The following is an 18,489-nucleotide window of genomic DNA, read 5'->3' on the forward strand; positions in this document are numbered from 1 at the left end:
GGAAAAATAAATAAATATGCAATAACCATGTTGCATGTAAACCTGTTTAGCTTATTGTGTATTTGCATTTAGTTTTTCAGTATCCTTTCAGTGTCAAAAGGTCTACAATTAATGTGTCAGTGTCAAGTTATCACAAACCAATATAGGGAAAACATAAAGTTATATATGTCATTTTACATTTAAGGCTTTTCTAGGGATTGCGTATACAATATTCTAGGTAAGCTTCACCTTTTATAAATGTTTTGAATAGTAGAACAGATTATTAAAAACTTAGTAACTTTGTCATATTTTTGTAGCCCTTTAGATATTTCTTTATGAACTGTTTATACCCACTAGTTATGGTTGTTATTTTATATAACTTTTAAATGTTTGGCCGTGTCATGAATATGTACTGAGTAAACTTGTGAGTTCATCTGTGATAGCTATTCACTACCAATAGCTTTCTAAATTTCAATTCAAATAAGCATTGTCAAAGGTTTAAAAAAATAGAAGCTGAAGGAGACATGTCAAGGTTCTGCCTGTAAGCGTTGATTTAGGTTTTTGATCTTGAAGTGCATTTCAAAATAAAAACCCTGTTAGTTTGTCTCTATTAGGTTTTCTGTAATTTTAGGGTAACTAACTCAGCCTTCCAAAGACTCAGAGTCTCAAGTCCATATGAAAACAGTATAACCTGAAGGATTATTTCCTTTGCACAGACATATGAGAATGTTGCTCCTTAAATATTTAATATACCTCTGCATTTTGAAAATCAGTGCGCTGTTTCAAGGCTGTGACCAAAAAATTAATTCAGCACATAGTAATTTTTGGCTGAGCCACTTGATTTTTATTTCCTGTTATTCCTTTAGTCAATAGTCATATCTTCAGATTTTCCTTGCCTTGTCACAAAACTTGGATTTAGAAAAAATATATGTTAAAAAGCCTTCATTCGCCTCCTTTCTTTGCCTCCAATAAAGAGCTTTCATGTATTTGCTTCGCTTGATCTGATTCATTCTGAAGTTTGAGGCGTCAATTGCTCTATAGCTGTTTACCCAGAGGCATCAAAGGAACTCTTTCTTCCCAGTTTTGGGACAGGGAATATTAAGTCTTAGGAGTTCAGTCCTTGCTCTTTGTCTTCTCAGTGCTTCCCTTACAATTTCTTTCCAACTGTGCTTTTCTTACATACCTCTAGCTACCTGCTTTCAGGTAAAAAGAAGAAATGCATAATTTGTAACATCATAATTAAACCAAATTGTGTAGCAGAACAATATGTGCAATGCCTCTGTACCATGTGGTGAACTATTAACTAGACTAATTCTTCTAGTCTAGCTACTATTTCCACTGAGAACATCACATCCCAAGCAGCCAAGCCCCTCGTTTAGTGCCTCATCAGCTTCTACCAATTCTTATTTTGCTTGCTTCATCAAGAGCAAACATTTATTTTGGCCTCCTGTTAGTCCCATTTCTTTGGAGAATAGATATGTACTTTTCTTAGTTTACAGGACTGCTCCATTTCTGGTGCAATGCACTTTAACTGCTCAAGATAATTCAGAGTTTAAGGGGAGATGTCTACTACCAATACATAGGGCTTTTCTTTTGAGTTTTATGAGTCCCAGGTACTTTCACGAGATGAACTGTGATTGCACCTGATGCCCTAATGCCTGAATATTTTTATCCATATGGTTGATTCACACTCAGTTCGGTGAAAAGGTTACAGCAGTCTTCATCCTGGACTTTGTAGATCTAGATTTGAAAATAAAACAAAAGTAAATTTTAATGAGATTTACATGATGTAAAAGTTTTATTTCCAAAATAAAGTTTTATTTCCACTATGACTCCTCCTGGTCATTCCTACTTATCTTTTATTTCATACAAAAAAGATTAAGGAATTTATCTTTTCTGAAAAAAATGTGTACAGTTGCTAAGATATAATCTATTATTTCACCAATATCAGCAGAATTCAACTGAATTGTCTCCTTGTCACCTCAAAAACATACCAGAAAAAATATCAAGCATCTATGGCCCTGTTGAATAACATTCTTCTCAGGGATAATTGCAAAACAGCGAAGTTCTTTCACACTGATATTTTAGGGCTGGATTGCGAAATGCTCGGCAAACTTCGTGGTGGCATAAGGAGAGTTGACTCTCACTATTTGAAGAATAAAGCTTTGGAAATCATGTGAATATATAAAAATGTGTGTAGCATGATTTAAAGAGGGAAAAGGATTTCTTATTTACGTAGAAACTAGCTTTTTCAAGCTAGCTTTGTCTTGCATCCCAAAGCCTGTGAAGGAATTTCAAAACTCCACTGACAAAGCTACTGAGGCTTGGTTATTGTATGCCATCAGTTCAGTCATGAGATGTCTTCAGACTGCACACACTGCCTTCAGAGCTCTCTGGCTTGAGTATACTGCATGCACATGAATTTCAGAACCCTGACCTGGAAGGATAAATGCACATATATACACTCGTGTCCTCAAGGCAACCTAAATTATGGTGATTCACTAAAATTCAGACTGCGTTGAGGATAATCTTCACTGGGTTTTTGCTCTGAACTCTCATAATGTGGAATAAATATGTATTGAACACCACTCAAAATTTCGTGCTTACAAACCAGTAAATGGTGGGACCTTTAATTCTTATTTCTCACAGAAGATACTTTCTATGATGTAGGTAAGCAATTTTGTAAATAATGAACTGAACATTATTTTTATTTAGAAAAAGAAAATAAAACAGAAGATCCTATTACAATTTTGGGCAAGGACATTGTTTCTGTCTTTCCAGGCTTCACCTAGTAGTAATAGATTTAGATGAGCAACATAAGCGTTCAAAAATTCAGATTCTTGGCTGGCTTAATTATTCAAGATTTTGTGTGCATTTGTGTGTCCCTAACTTCATAGTGCTTCAAAAATGGCATATTTCAGTTGCTGCATTTGTTAGAAACATGTACATGTTGTCGTAGAATTCTTAAGTTTGAAATAGGATGATCCTGTGGGGTTGCAATATTTTGAGTCCTCAAAACTGGCACAAACCAATAGTTAATGTATTTCAGAAAAGCACCCTGGATGTTTCATCTACCTGCAGTATTAATGTGTAGTTGTTATGAAAAGTAAAAATGAGCAAGAAGCTGTACATTTTTTAAGGTATGGGAGAATGTAAAACTGATAAATAGTTCATAAAACAATGTAACAATCTCATGCCAGCTAAACCATAAATCTTTTATTTGCCCTAAATTAAGGCTTCATTTTGGATTTTAAAAGAAGATGAAGGAAGTAACACCAAGGAACAAGAGACTGATCACATACAGCTGATTATTCATATTTCGTACAAGGAAGATGCTACATTCTTATAAGTTCAGATATTACATTCTTTTCAGGTAAAAGGAGAGGGAAGATTTCAAGAAAGCCAGGGGAGAACATGGGGGAGAGGAACTTAGAGTGTAAATTGTAGCTTCCTAATACAGATTTTAATCAAGCCTTGAGGAATAGTTTATGGCAAGATGCTGTGTGGAAGTTTTTTGCCAGCTCACACTGTGGACGGAGTTTTCAGGGATCTATAACTCTGAAAGTGTCTTAAATATTATTCAGAGTTACATTTACTGTTTATGTTTTTCTGTGTAGTCTGATCTCTAGTTTTTGTAATAGAGAGCTTAATATTCTATTCTGGTAGACAAAACATGTCTTCACCCTTTTATATTTGTCTGTCACTGAATGAATTTGGAAGATACTGACACAATATAGAGTTCTCTGAAGGTAAAAAATTCCATTTAAGAAGCAATTTACTTTCACAGTTAGAGATTCAGCCTAATCTGGAGAGTTCTAAGAGCAGTGGTATGACTTGAGATGAGCGAAGGGTCAATTTGAGAGCTGTCATTGGGAGGCCAGTCAGCCTCAGTTCCAGTGAAGGAATGAGCTCCCCCCTCCACCCCATTTCTTACAAGGTCTGGTTTCTCTTTTAGAATTTTATGTAAGTGACTTCCTGGAATTTTCTTTAGGGTTTGAGTAATCTAACTTCAAGCCCTATTTATGTTCATTTAATCTTTTTCCCACAGAGATGAAATTGTTTTCCAGCTCCTTCCAAATTACATCTCTGAGGTCCATTTTTACTTGAACATGTATTATTTTTCCTTCTTGCTGCCTCTGTAATTAGTCATTCTATATATCTCGGGTGCTCTCTTGGAATTTATGCCAGCATGTTTTTGCAAAATCCTTGTTTTTTTGTTGTTAGGTTTAATCCAGACCTTGAAATCGGAGTCATTGGTATTCCATACTGCCTCTAACAGTCAACTGATATGGCTGGTGAAATTGGGCAAACTTTCAGATACATAAATTCTTTTCCAAATAACTGAAAGCTAGTCTCCAACTATGTTTCCAACAGTGATTTCAAGGAGGAGAGGATTATTTATTTTACAATAACTGAATTTTCAAAAAGTATTGTCAAGCCTACAGAATTCGTTCTGCTTTGCTGCTAGATGGTGTAATAATGTTATTTCTGCTTACAGATGTTCTTATACCTACTCTTGAAAGAGTCGCAATATATTGAATTCTTTATCACTGCGTTTGGAGTTACTCAGATGTAATAACTTTTTGTTTCTCCTTTAAGTCGTTTGACAATGTTTAGAAATGATAAGCTACCTCAGAACTCTCATATCCAACGTTAAGTACTGTACAAATGTGATGATGAATCAATTCTGACAGCTAATTCAAATTGAAAAAGGAAACTACAAGAAAAATAATGAGTGGAGGTGCAAATTTTGAGGGAACATTAATCAACAATTTAGTAAATACTGCTAACAAGATTAAACTTGTAAGAAGCTTTTCAAGGCCAAGGTGATGTCAGCAGTTGGTGTTTAACCTTTCTTTTGAAATATTTTGTGAAGTAGGTGGCAATTTGAACTTATAGTTTAATTCCCCAGTGAATCACTAGTAGAATATTTGCAGTGCTGAAAACTTTCTTATAAAATCGGTTAAGTGATTTGTCATTTTATTATTTTGGAATTTAACAGTATCTCTTTCTGTCCTTGTTTAATTCTGTAGACGTTTGTGAATGATGTGAGGATTCCAGAACAGACATACATCACTCTGAAGTTAGAAGATAAATTGAGATTTGGATATGATATCCTTGTCATAAAAATGCACAATGTCCTGACACGCTTTTCTTGCTGAAAGTATGGTGGTGTTAAATGAAGAGTTCTCATACTACTTGAGAAGCAACTTCGAAATATTTATCTCTCTCGTTACTACAAAAATGCCTACAGTAGAGAAAATTGCGGGTTTTAGAATACTGTATCTTGGTCAGAACCACCGATAAAGTACATTTCATTGTTTCTCACTGCAGGAAACCTCAAATTCCAATTACTATTTAAAACCTAACGTGCAACTTCTGTTTTACAAAGTAACGTTACTTTTCTTTGAGGCAAATATACAAATATTTGTATCAGATGACATTGTATACAAGGAGAGAAAATTACAAGTAATTACTCAGTAAACTATCAAATAAAAAAAAAGAACTTATATTATTACAACAGTAATGTGTCTACTCAATGTTCTGTTTACAAATGGTAAATAATTATATTGTGGTTTGCGTTTGCTGTGATGAGTATGATTGTACATGCTAGTCCTAACAGTGACATATTTGTAGAACAAGTGTCACCATGTCTATGTAAGAATAGGCTGCAGAACTGTTGCTTTTCTGTAAAATCCTCTTGTGAATTGAGAAATCTTTCCACTGTTTTCCTTAGCATTTCTTACATACTAATCTTTTTACTGTTGTCAGGGGAGAGATGAGAGTCCCTGAAGAAGCGCTTAAGGTAACAGTGTGCAGTTCCTAGATGTTCTTCTGTCATTGTCTATTGGTAACATCGGGGTTTTTTCATTCTTTAAGGGTGTTTTTTCTCTCTATTTAATGTCATGTAGCATGAAAAATTCACAAGCCAACTCCAATTATCCCAAAAATCTTCAGAGGCAGAAGGGTCGAAGCAAACTAGCTCCAAAAACTCAGAGTCCAAGGTTGGAGACTCCACAGCTGAAGGGCACCACAAAACTCCAGAAGCATTGAAATCTGAAGAGAAATCAATGGGTAAGGTTCATTTTTCCTGCAGAAGCACACAGAATTGGAAGGGATATTTATTTGCTTTGCTAGGATGCTTGTGAAGTTCTATAGATAGATGTAAAAACTTCACATATGTGAATTTTTAAACATACTTTAAGTGTAATTAATAACTTTCAGAATTGAATTTTTTGCCTTTTTTACTGTAGTATCCACATGTTAAGAAAACTCATAAAGGGACATTTAATCAGCATTTATCAGATTTTTGCATTTCTCTTTACAAAATCTCAAACTTTCAACATTTGTGGCAGGAAAGTGTGCTATTTTTTTGCAGGTTTACTGAAAATCTGAAAATATTTGTTCAGGAACAGTTTGTACTTTTTGCCACCACTATTGTCAAGTGCTCTCTTTTTTTGTTTCTTTTTTTTTCTTTCTTTTTTTTTTCCTCCTCTCTCATCCTCTTCCCTCTTTCCTTCTTTTTCTGTGGTATAACTAATTAACCTGTTTGTTTTGTTGGTTGATCTCACATCCTATTAAGGGTACATAAAGCCTACCTAGTACTTCAATGTTCCTATTCAATATGTCTTTTCAGCATTCAAGTCCTCTTAAATTTTCATAAAGTAGCACAGAGGGTTTTTTATCCTCATCTTCCATTTTTCTTTTCACTCTTCCAAAAATAACAGTCAAAGTTAATGATAGGGATTTATATTTGAGTGCAACTCTCAGAAGCTTTATGGAGATTGATTGTCTCACTGTTGCTGTATATGTACATAGCTGTTTACTATTGCTAATTCAGTGCACAAGTATCAGCCATCAAGTTTTTAAAAAGAATTCACCATTGACTAAAGTGCAATGCTGTTTAAAAAACGAAGTACTTAGTATCTTCAAATTGTATGGAATTTTTTGGCATGGCTATGAAATTCTGTATCATCTTTGGAACGGCAGTGAATAAAACATTGAATAAAAATGTTGACATTCACAATAGGCAAAGTTACAGACAAGCTACTAGGGTGGATTTGAACAGATCATGTTATTTTATATACAGACTGTTTAAAGTATCTTCAGAACACCTGTATGATACTAGAATAGCTAAATCTCAGTAGGGTGAACTATATTTCCAAGAGAACAGGTCAAAACTAATCCAGTCAATGTATCCAGGTAGAAATCTTAATTATATCAGTGGGTTTTTTCTTATTTATTCTTTATTTTTAAATGTGTTTAATTAATCATGTGTATACTTCTTATATAAGTAATAGCATTTTTAATTGTACTGTAATTTAAGTATTACCTTTTAAAAATAAATAAATGGTTGCGCTCAGTAAAGTTTTACACAAGGTAACTTTCAGCACTCTGTAGTAGCTGTCAGCAATTTGGAACCTTGGCAACATTGCAAAATTTGATCAGTTTTTTGTGCAGTGAGTTCAGATTTCACTGAAAGGTCAATGTGGGTAAAAGTGAGAATCTTCTCTCAGAAATAGCAGCAGACAGCTTTTAGGAATGTACTGCTATGCTGATGACTTCAAACTGAAAGCAGAAAATAATGTTTACAGATATATCAGGGTAACAATAAGGGATGTCAGCTGCCTTTGCGTAAATGTTTGCGCCAGAAGTTTTGATCAGGTCATTAGTAAGCTTTTATATTTAGAACCCAGATCAGTTATCTAGTCTCCAAGTTTGTTTTGTATTTAGGCAAATGCATGCAACCAATTCATATCAGCTTCCAGGAGATACGATTTTCACTTAAATATCACAACTAAACAGAAAAGTAATTTCTTCTGCTTTGGGCTGATTTTATAGATCTTTCTGCCATGCCTCGTGGGACACCTTTGTATGGGCAGCCAGCCTGGTGGGGTGATGATGAAGCTGATGAAAAAAGTGGTTGTAAGCCAGATAGCAAGCATGAAGAAAAAGTGCATGAGGCGGGGGCTTCAGGTAAGTCTGTTGTCTTATTTTTGTGGGGGTTTTGTACATACATTCTTAACTAATTAACTAAATAAATATTAATGTTTGTAAGTCTCATAGACAGTTTGCATAGATGAAAGCCTATTAAAATTAAGTTAGTTTAAAAAATTTAAACCGTGTATTTCCAGAGACCAATTTCATGTATAATGTATCAGTTTTCTAGTATATAATACAATTTATTATCAGCAGATATAGAAAATAATGTTACATGAACCAGTGTGTCTTATTTATCAACTTAATCCATACCTGTCATTTTATGTGCTCAAAATTAGAGATTTCATAGGGATATTTCATCAAAGTACTTTCTGAATATAAATGGTGCTATATTATTTTTGTATTTGACTTTTAGCTATATAAGGTGATCTACACTAAGATTCTCTCCTGTAATTCAATAATGTTGCATTAGTGGGAATTGCATTTCATAGTTCTTGCAGTAAAGATTCACATAATCTAAAGTTAAACTGATAATGTTTGTTTCCCCATAACACAGATTTTTTTTTATTGTTATTTACCTATACGCAGTATGTCTTGCCAAATCTTAAAACTCAATGTCTATAATTAGGCTTCTAAGTCTATCATCAGGCATATAAATAAAGTGACCGGTATTCTAATAAAGATAATAACCTTAAAACTTACTCAAGTTAGGACAAAATTCAGCCATGTTTGTTGAGCTGTTTAGACATGCATTAAAGGCCCAGCAGTTTTAAATTTGCAGATTATTAAAGTACTTTAGCTGAGGTGGGAATGTCTCTCTTCCTCCAATAGTAGTTGCCTTGGTTATCATGAATCCTAGTTTGCAGTAGTTGGAGTAAACTCTAAAAACATGTAAAATTAAATGAAGCTAACAGTCCAATGTAATAATGTTAACGTCTTTGGTGTTAAGTTTTTGTCATAGCTTTTAATGACCTTTTTCATATTAGTCTAAAGTTGTCATGAGAAAGATAGTAAAGTCAGTCTCTTGAGATTTGGACTAGTAGAAAGAAACTAGGTGAAAACATTGAAATTAGTGACAAGTTTTGTGCAACTTAACTTTGTTGCATATAAAAGAACTGTGTTATATAACAGTACAATTATAAAACACTTTCTCATTTGGTTGGGTTTTTCGTTAAAAACTTCTCTACCGTACGCAGCATGAGTAGAGTATGCTATTGTGTGCTCCTGTGGAGACATTTTAACTACAGGTTTAATATCCTGCACTGGTAATCTATAACTGCAGTTCAAATCTTGTCTAGAATTGTGTTCTTCAAATACTTTTAAGCATTCCTAAGGAATACAAATTTTGTTGCTAATGTCAATAATAGTGAGAGGCAGTGACTGTTAGATGTTGTTCCACTTCGATTTTTCTCAACAGAATGGAAAAGCATGCATGTCATCAGTTACAAAGAAAAAGAATTAAGTCCTTACCTTCAAGTCATGCCAGTGATAGACTTGCTAGCCACATGATTCTCCTTGCTTTCCAGATTACAGGAAGCATTACAGATTGTCTATGAAACCTGTGACTGTATCTTCCTGTGCATGCCAAAACAGGGATGGTAGTCTGTGGTTTTAGTGCTTAGATGCCAGTGTTTAGCAAACTAATACAACAAAAATATCAATTCATCAAGCTTTTTATACTCGCATGTATCTATCTACATTGTTTTACTTCAAAAAACATGCATGTTATTTGCCCTCATTAAATATAGGAGTATTAAAAAGTAGTATCCTGAAATCTGTGGTTTTGGCGCCATGCCGTTAACAAGGTATGATACAAGATTCCAGCTTCTGTTTAGTAGCAAGCCTATTCTTATTTTTTCATAACTTTAAATTGCTTTTCAGAAGCAATATTGCATCGTCGTTTATATTCTGTTGTATTTATTTTACCAAGAGATTTTTCAGAATGTGATCGATCAGTGCTTCTGTCTTAGTTCCTGAGTTCAAAATAAAATAAGGTTCCAACTTCCTCTCAAACTAATCAAGGAGATGCATCAGTAGTAGATGAAAACAAATTTGTTCTAGACAGAACATCAGTGATGGTTGTATTTTGACATGCTTTACCTTAGTGAAGTCATCATAAGGTAAATGATGAATAGAGAAGATGGACTAATATTTTCTACACTGTTTAACTGATTTTGTTTGTTTGTTTTCCATATATATATACACTAGATATAAAAATAAAACTTGGGCATGGAACCTTCTTTGCAAATACATTTCTTTTTTTTTTTTTTTTTAAATGTATGTGTTAGAAATCCCTTTTGTTTATTTTGTTGTTGTTTAATTATTAATTTATCTCCAAGAAATAAAATTAATCTAAGTAGAGTGTAGGGATAGCTTCTATTTCCTCAAACTGAAAGAGTAATAAATCTGCAAGAATGGAATTTAGTTTGAATAAGCACATACTAAACAAAAGCTTATGTGAAATGTTATGGGAAGACACTGCTGGGAAAAAAACAAAACCTGACACTTTTGCAAAACAATTTAATTTGGGAGGATGTGGAACTAAAATCCTATGCATAGACAAGTGGTTTATTTATCTCGATCACTTGATCTCTCAGTAGACATTAGTCGTATGTTTTACTAGTCTGGCTTTTGATTTTTGTAGATGTTTTTTAGTAGTGTTGACGGAGAGCCTGACAGACTAGATAAGACTTGACATCTGGCTCTATGGACACGTTTTTCTCAATCTCAGAACACTATGTCTGTGTAGATGTGTACAAAAAACTATCCCCAATGTTTTCATGCAATTATAAAACAGATATAAGCTTTTTGGGCCCCTTTAGCCTACAGTTAAGTTCTGTGAAAACATTAAGTTAATTTTCAACAAGTTAGTATATATTTTCTTCATGCATTTAGGTTTTATAACATAGATAATAATTGGAAATCAATATAAAGGAACACTTTAATGAAAGGAAATGGGAAATTTCACAAGACTTGTGTTTGGCTATCTTTTAAATAAAAACGGACTTCAATAAAAAGCATTCAAGATCAATGCAGTTATTTATTCTTTCATGGGCTAAATTGTATTAAGCATTTAAAACAACAACTTGGAACATGCTTCTTAATATAAACTGCATAAAAGTAAGTACATTACAGGTGAATTCACATATATAAGTACATAAACTTTTTGTTCAGTAACTCAAATCAATAAAGCCTGCTATCATTTAACAAATTAATCCTATGAAGAACCTGCTTCATGCTTTAATGATTTGGTCCATGATTATTCGCTGAATAGAAAAGAAGGCATGAATTGTAACAGATGGGGCAAGGTTTAATGAGGAGATTGAAATGGGAGATTTGTTTCTGCTAAGCCAACTATAGACAATTAGTCTTTACAGTTTCAAGTTAATAAGATTATTTCAGTGCTACTGTCTTTCTGTCACAATGGAAACTCACTAATGGAAATCATTTGAAAACAGAGCAAAATAGCCTGGAAAACTTTAAAAAGAAAAAAACTTTCTGCTTTTTTCAGACATGCATGTTGCTCTAATTTAGTGATCTGTAGATCTACTAGACTGTATTAAAATGGACAGTTGTGTATACACCTATGGTGTGACTTTATCGGTGCTGCAGCTGTTAAACTTACATGTTATTGGCAAGTTTACTGGGTGTGTAATTATTATTATTGCCATGTGTTACACCCACACTTCCTGGGAAAGCAAAAACTGCATTCCCTTCTGATCTCAGTAGTAGTTCTAGAATTTCACGTCATTAATGCCTTTACTAGAAGTCTAAGAAAAGATAGAAGTCAATTTTTAAACAGGCTTTAAGAATCCAAAGTATTTTTTTTCCATTTGGCATGAAGTGTTTTTTAATTACAGTATTGTGTAACAATATATGAGATAAACTCTCCTTACATTTAAGAAACAGTGTCGTTTTAAGGTAAAGCAGGCTGACTACTATTTTGAACGTACCAGAGTAATCACTGTAAGTAAAAGATTACACATGTGTTTAATCATTAGTATTAACATTAAAGTTCCTAGAAGTTCCTAAAGTTTCTGGAATACATGCAAGTTCTGGATATATAAGGCTTGCTTTGCAAAGCTATAGCAGTGAATGTGCACGGTATGTCACGGGGAGCTTACAGAACTTTAGAGCCATCACACCAACATATTTAAGTAAGATTAGTTTTGCACTTTTTTCACTTTAACTCCTTTAAAGCATGTTGTTAAATGATTTATTATAAGAGATGGGCATTTCTATGTAATGTTATTTTATATTTTTATTTAGAGAGAGCAATTTTCATATTATTTCATAAGACAGGTTATGACAACATTAAAAGACAAAGATCTTATTAAATACTTGGTGAATCATTACATGTACTTTTCATAATCTTGTATTTAAATAACAAATGAAAAATATGCTTTAGCCATAAAGCAAAAAAAGAACCTAAGAGGTAAGTGAGAAATAAAAAGTAGTAATATGGAGAGAAAGAGAAAGGAAAAAAACAAATTATATTGCACAGTACCAATATAAAGCTAACATATAAAAAATATTTTGGGGTATTATGGAAATAGGATGTTTTGGCTGCTTCTTATACCTTCCGCAAATAAATATTTTGCTTCAGGTTTACAGATGTTTTTTCAAGTGCTTTGTAAATTCGAGATCATTTTCTTTTACAAGTTTCATTTTTAAAATTGTATTTTTAAGGCAGAAAAAAAGAACATTTCTAAAATATCTGAAAACTCTGCAAAATATTTTCTGAGGTTTCATCCTATCTTTGCAGATGATAATATACTCATAAACACAGGCGATTTCTTGCATATCTGATAGATGATGTTGAAGTAGCACAGAACACCTATGACATTTCTTGTCCAGGTTGGCAAGTAAAATTTTAAGACTCTGACTATTTGTGTGTGTAACAGATTAAGAAATAAAACTTAAAAAAACCAAAAATTCCTAAAAGATGTAATCAGTTCTGCTTCTGCTAGTGACACAAGGTGAATGTTGCTTTCCTGATGATCATCTCTCGGATTATTCTAGTACAGAGTCTCCCTGAATCTCCATTTGGTTAAGCCTATGATTTCCCAAGTAATACATAGCTTCTTATTGCGTTCTTACTTGCCTTGCAGAAACTATTGCACAGTTGCCTTTTGTAGCTTTAGAACTTTGTAGAATGAGAACGTCTTCTTTACAGACACCCTCGTTCTTTTTCTGCCGCTTTCCTTTCACCCTTGCCAACTAAAAAAATATCTTCAGTTTGTGAAGAGATAGCAGTTCACAATGTGTCTGTCCGTCCCCTCGTTTTCCCAAAATACGCTTTCAGTTCCACACAATTGTCTTTTTTGCTGTACAGATACTGTGCTTGCTCTGCTTAAAAATTATAGAGCTGTGATGACCACTATCTTCAGTATTTGCTTGAGGGTTTTCTCTTAAAGCTACCTGTATTTAGTCTGATACATAATTTCCTTCATCTTGGCAGATGACTTTTTATAATAGGATTTCAAAGGTAAGGCTATTTTATAGATGACTCTCTGTAATATTTAGAAAGCTGTAAGGACTTGCATTTAGAATTTGGGTGAAAAAATCTGTATTAATTTTTTGTTTCCTCATTGTTTTCAATCCCTTATTCTAATAAATTCTGATGTATTTAACTCTTCTAAAAATGCAAGTACTTCAGACTGAAAATGGGATTTTTAAGTAATTAACTTGTACTTCAGATATTTTTCATTGTATCATTTCTAAGAATTTTTCTAGTTTAGAAGAATTCACAATTTAGTTGTAGTTCAGTTTCTCACTTCTTTTGATTAAACTGTCATAATTTAGATTCAAATGATACTACAGCATCTGTTTAATCAAAAATATTAGAATCAAATACTGTGTGTATCATAGATCAAAGAGCTGATTTCAGATGTTAAATTTGGGAAATTATGTTAAAGGGGAAATTTTTTTATGAAGTTGTCCGTCTATGCTGACAAGCCAGTGTTACAGATCCCCTCATCATACCCCTACCACACATCTGATGCAATTTGGCTAATTTTCAAAAGATATTGATGAACCAGTTTTTTAATGTTTGCTGAAAAATATTATTGTGTGGCCAGTAGATTACTCTTGCCAGGCCCAAAAGTAGAAATATTTCTCAAAACATACTGTATTAGCCAGTTATCTTTTGAAGGAGCATTCCACACTATATTTTGATTACTTATTTGTTACAGGAATTGCATGAAATTAGGCTTGCAGCTCTGAATAGAACCACAGGGAAAAAAAATAAGGTACATATGAACTGGCTCCCTGGTGGATTACTCTCATATTCAATGACAGTGTTGCTGACTGTAAGGATCCTGGCTCTAGATTTGATCCTACTAGAGCTTGAACCATTCCAGCTTGATAGCTAGATGAAGCAAACGGAGAGTGATAGTAGTTTACCTGAAATCTAGTAGCTGCAAAGCATGGCGTTTGTTTATTTCTGTACATTTTCTGTCTAAACATAGAAGCTTTTTAAATTACCTTTGCATCAGTAAAATAGATTCATTCTATATTGTTTGTCTGCTGGCATAAATGTTTTGGGGAAGGAGACTAAAAAGGCATTCCGTTTCCTAGGGAGGGGAGTAGTGAGTTGCTGTTGTAGTGCCTGAAAATTACCCCACAGAGATGAGGTAGCTGACAGTGCAGTGAAAAGCATTAGCTACGGTGTTTTTGGAATGCAACAGCACAATATAAAAAACTGTCTCAATTCTGAACATCTTTAGTGTTTGTATCACCTACTTTTAGCTAAAATAAATTAAAACAGTTTTGTTACCTGCATCAGAGCTATTTTATCGTGCTGGTATCCAAGCATGGCAATAATAAAGAATGTATACTATTTTTGTTATCACTCCATAATGTCATTCTTTTTTTAACTTTTCCAACTATTATCCTGTCCCATAATTAGTTCCATTTCTCTGTATCAAACTACCATCCTTTTTTGATTTTTGACTTTTTCCTAAATCTTCACAAGAAGCATGTGCTTGTGAAGAACACCATAGGCACATTATACCATCCTGCATCCTTTACCCCTTAAACTCCTGACTCCTGTATGAATGTTTCTGTTGCTACCTTATTGCATAATAGTTTCATACACCAATGTTAACTCTCTCTGCAGATATAGTGTAGCTATTTTTATTGCCAGAAATCTACTAATTACATTCTTTTTCCTTTAGTTGGCAATCTGAAATGATTTCTTAAGCATCTTAATGTGGTTCATGATAAATGACGTAGGAGCTATTCAGAATTCTTTTGCTGGAATGTAACTTGCCATTGCTACTGACATCATAAGCACCCATTGCTTATAGCACATCTCTACAGCAGATATTTTGGCTAGCTTATTAGTTCATGAAATGCAACCAAAAAGTTTGTTTTCTTAAAGGCACATTGGTAGCTTTGCTAGCAACCACAAGAAGCTTTAGCCTTTTTTCAGGCTATGCAGTGGGACTTCCAGTTACTACCCCGTGCTTTTTCCACATTCTGCTTTCTTTACCCAGTTAGAGCATGGTTTGGTAACATTCTGCATGCTTCCAGCTATCGTTGCTTTTTCTGTTCATCTACAAATTATGGAAACAAGTGAAATAAGAGCAGATGACAGTAGGATTTAGCTTGATTCTTTGATTTTATCTTTTGTAGAAACATAAAGTGTTTGAATTCCAAAACACTTTCCAATGCTTATCACTGTTAAACTTTTCAAGCCAGAATTGATGTTTATGTTGAGTTAATGTGTGAATTGTTTTTCCTAAGAATATTACCAAACAAAATTATACTAGCTATTCACTGCAGTAGATGAAAGCCAGATCACTAGCACTTGTTTTGGGAGCACCTTGATTTTATGTTTTTCCAATAGATTGGAATTGCAATAATGATCATCTCAACTATTTCTCTAATGTGATTTCCCTGTTTTCAATGTGCTAATAACTCATCTGACCTTTACGTCTTGTAAAAACTTTTGGAATGCAAATTTCCTTTGACAAATTCTAAGTGAGCTTTTTGCCACTTTATAATCCGTACAGCCAAAGCTTGTGCTGTCTTTTTAGCGATTCTTCTTATATGTAATTCTGGAAGTATTTTTCCAGAACTACGTTGCTCAGTCTTCTCCACAGTCTTACTGTTTATTCCAGAAATTATTCAAGTGGCCCTTACAGGAGTTCAGAAACTTCTTGAAGAACCTGAAGTTCCCAAGTATTGTGAAATCTATTTTTTATTTTTCTTAATAGGATGCAGCACAGATGCCAAGCAAGCTGAGGAGCAATCTGCAGCTGCAAGTGAAGAACTTTATCCTTTCTGTAGGGAACCAAGTTATTTTGAAATCCCTACAAAAGAATTCCAGCAACCTTCGCAGGTAGCAGAGAGCACTATTCATGAAATTCCAACAAAAGACACCCAAAGCTCCCATGCAGCAGGTGCAGGGCATGCTTCCTTTACCATTGAATTTGATGACAACACTCCCGGAAAAGTAACAATCAAAGATCACGTGACAAAATTCACATCGGAACAGCGTCACAAGTCAAAAAAGCCTTCTTCCTCCAGTGGTCAGGACCTGCCTGGGCTTCAAACGGTGATGATGGCCGCAGAGAGCAAAGTAGCAGATTGGCTAGCACAGAACAATCCCCCTAGAATGATATGGGAACCAACAGAGGAGGATTCCAAAAGTATTAAGAGTGATGTTCCAGTGTACTTGAAGAGACTGAAAGGTAAAGTGAATAATTCCAGATGTGCCTATTTTTGAAAGCAACGATTCCTCACCAGCATCCAGCAAGTTGGATCCCTGAGCCCTTGCGGAGTTCAGTTAAAGTCACAGATACTCCACATGCGCGCAAGGATCTGTGCTGGAAAATTTTATTGCAGTATTAAGTCTTATAAAGAGGATAGAAAACCAAATCCTAAATCATCTTACAAATAAGTATACTAATTGGAGGTATTATAGTACAGATGAAAAATTTAAAACATTGATCTCTAAAGGGAAAAGGAAAAAAACTAAACCTTAGTTAAACTTTATATATTTCCCATTTTCCCATGCATGACTTTAAAAAGCTGAATTGCTTTCTAGAATCAAAGCTCTGAAGTTCAAATTATGCTTTTAGCAACTCTTCCATTAGCATACATTCTGTGAATATTCATGTACTCTAAGAAAATAATTTATGGCAAAGAATACATCATATAGTTATTCTGCTTAAATCAGATCATGTATGATCTGATTTAAGCAGAGTCAAGTTTGAGTCAGGAATCTGAAAGAGACCAAGAGCTTCAATTTTTATACTAAGCTTGCAGAATGTTGTATTTGTAATGGCATTCCATGTGATTATACCTGTTCATTTACTGCAGACAGTGACACTTCAAAGAAAATTAAATCACATGCTAAGTGTGAAAAGTGTATTTTCTTTTGGATGCCACTTAGCAGAATAGAGAAGAAAGTAGTTTAGATGTTCAGATGAAGATTCCGGTGACATTCAAACTTTCAGAATGAAAACTTCTGAAGAACTTTTTCAAGCCTCTCTTACTTTCTGTTTTTAATTTCGGCAGTTTAACCCTACAATTCTGATTTTTCTTGATTCTGCAACGTTACCATGTCTAGCTCTTAAACCAGCTGAGACTGGGTACAACCTGCTTTGTCTTACTGATCAGAAGTCTGCTTTTTAAAGCTGACTTTTTTCCAAATTAAGCTAAAAAATAAAATTTTGAAAACAGAATTTTACCAATGAGCTAACATTAAGATAATAGCATAATATTTCTTATAGAGTATATCACAGAGCATTCTTTGGTTTTCATGATACTGTATTATATTCATGAACATTCTTTAAAATATATGTGCCATGTCACTTTGATAAATTGGCAGGGCTTTGTTTACAAGGCCTTAGCCTTTTCCTGGCAGAAGCTGCTCAAAGTTTGATAAATTTTCATCTGAGAGGTGCAAATTATGGGGTGCATATGGCTATAATAAATATCTGAGTTTTGTAAGCTTCTGTGATCTGTTTGTATTCTCACTCATTGCTTGTCCTTTTTCAAATTGTAAAGGTAGAGAACATACTTAGCCACTTTGAAAGTTTGATTAATAAATAAATGAATAAATAAATAGGTCTTCAGCTTTTTCATACAATATCCTGTACTGAAGTCACACTGCTAAAATTATGTTATATGACTCTCACTGTAGTGTTGATATTTATTGTTATTATTTGGAAGTATATGAACCATCATCTTGTTTTCTTAGGCACTGTATAAGTAAGTGGCAAACAGGAATGTAAGTTAGGATTTCAGCTTTGTATTCAGTGCTATTCATCTGATAAGTAAGGTTTCCCAATATGTGATTACTGTTTAACTGAATAGTAGCAGCATATGCTAACTATGCAAGTGAGAAAACCTTAAAAAAAAAAATAGTTGCACATTCTATGTACACATGAGTAACACTTGATCCAAAAGAGTTCAAATAAGGTAAAACTGTTCCTTCCCAGGAACTGAGATAAAACTCAAAAGTGTAGATGCTTTCATAGTGCACGAAGTTGCTCTGTGTTAAAAGTGACTTAATGTGTATGAGTATCCAGGCATCCATGCATTTTCAGGTATCAT

The 18,489-nt window shown here is 33.9% G+C and overlaps 1 protein-coding gene across 7 annotated transcripts in view; it reads left to right on the plus strand.

The window, feature by feature from the left end:
• Positions 1–18,489, plus strand: part of CEP170 (centrosomal protein 170) — a 105,303-nt gene that overhangs the window by 30,167 nt on the left and 56,647 nt on the right. For all 7 annotated transcript variants that reach the window (XM_074579985.1, XM_074579982.1, XM_074579981.1 and 4 more), the window contains exons 4-8: positions 5,013–5,091; positions 5,727–5,785; positions 5,892–6,054; positions 7,822–7,956; positions 16,143–16,619. In XM_074579985.1, the coding sequence (XP_074436086.1) occupies positions 5,013–5,091; positions 5,727–5,785; positions 5,892–6,054; positions 7,822–7,956; positions 16,143–16,619 (913 nt within the window). The remainder of the gene's footprint in view (positions 1–5,012; positions 5,092–5,726; positions 5,786–5,891; positions 6,055–7,821; positions 7,957–16,142; positions 16,620–18,489) is intronic.

Source organism: Larus michahellis, chromosome 3, assembly GCF_964199755.1.
Source record: "Larus michahellis chromosome 3, bLarMic1.1, whole genome shotgun sequence".
NCBI lineage: Eukaryota > Metazoa > Chordata > Aves > Charadriiformes > Laridae > Larus > Larus michahellis.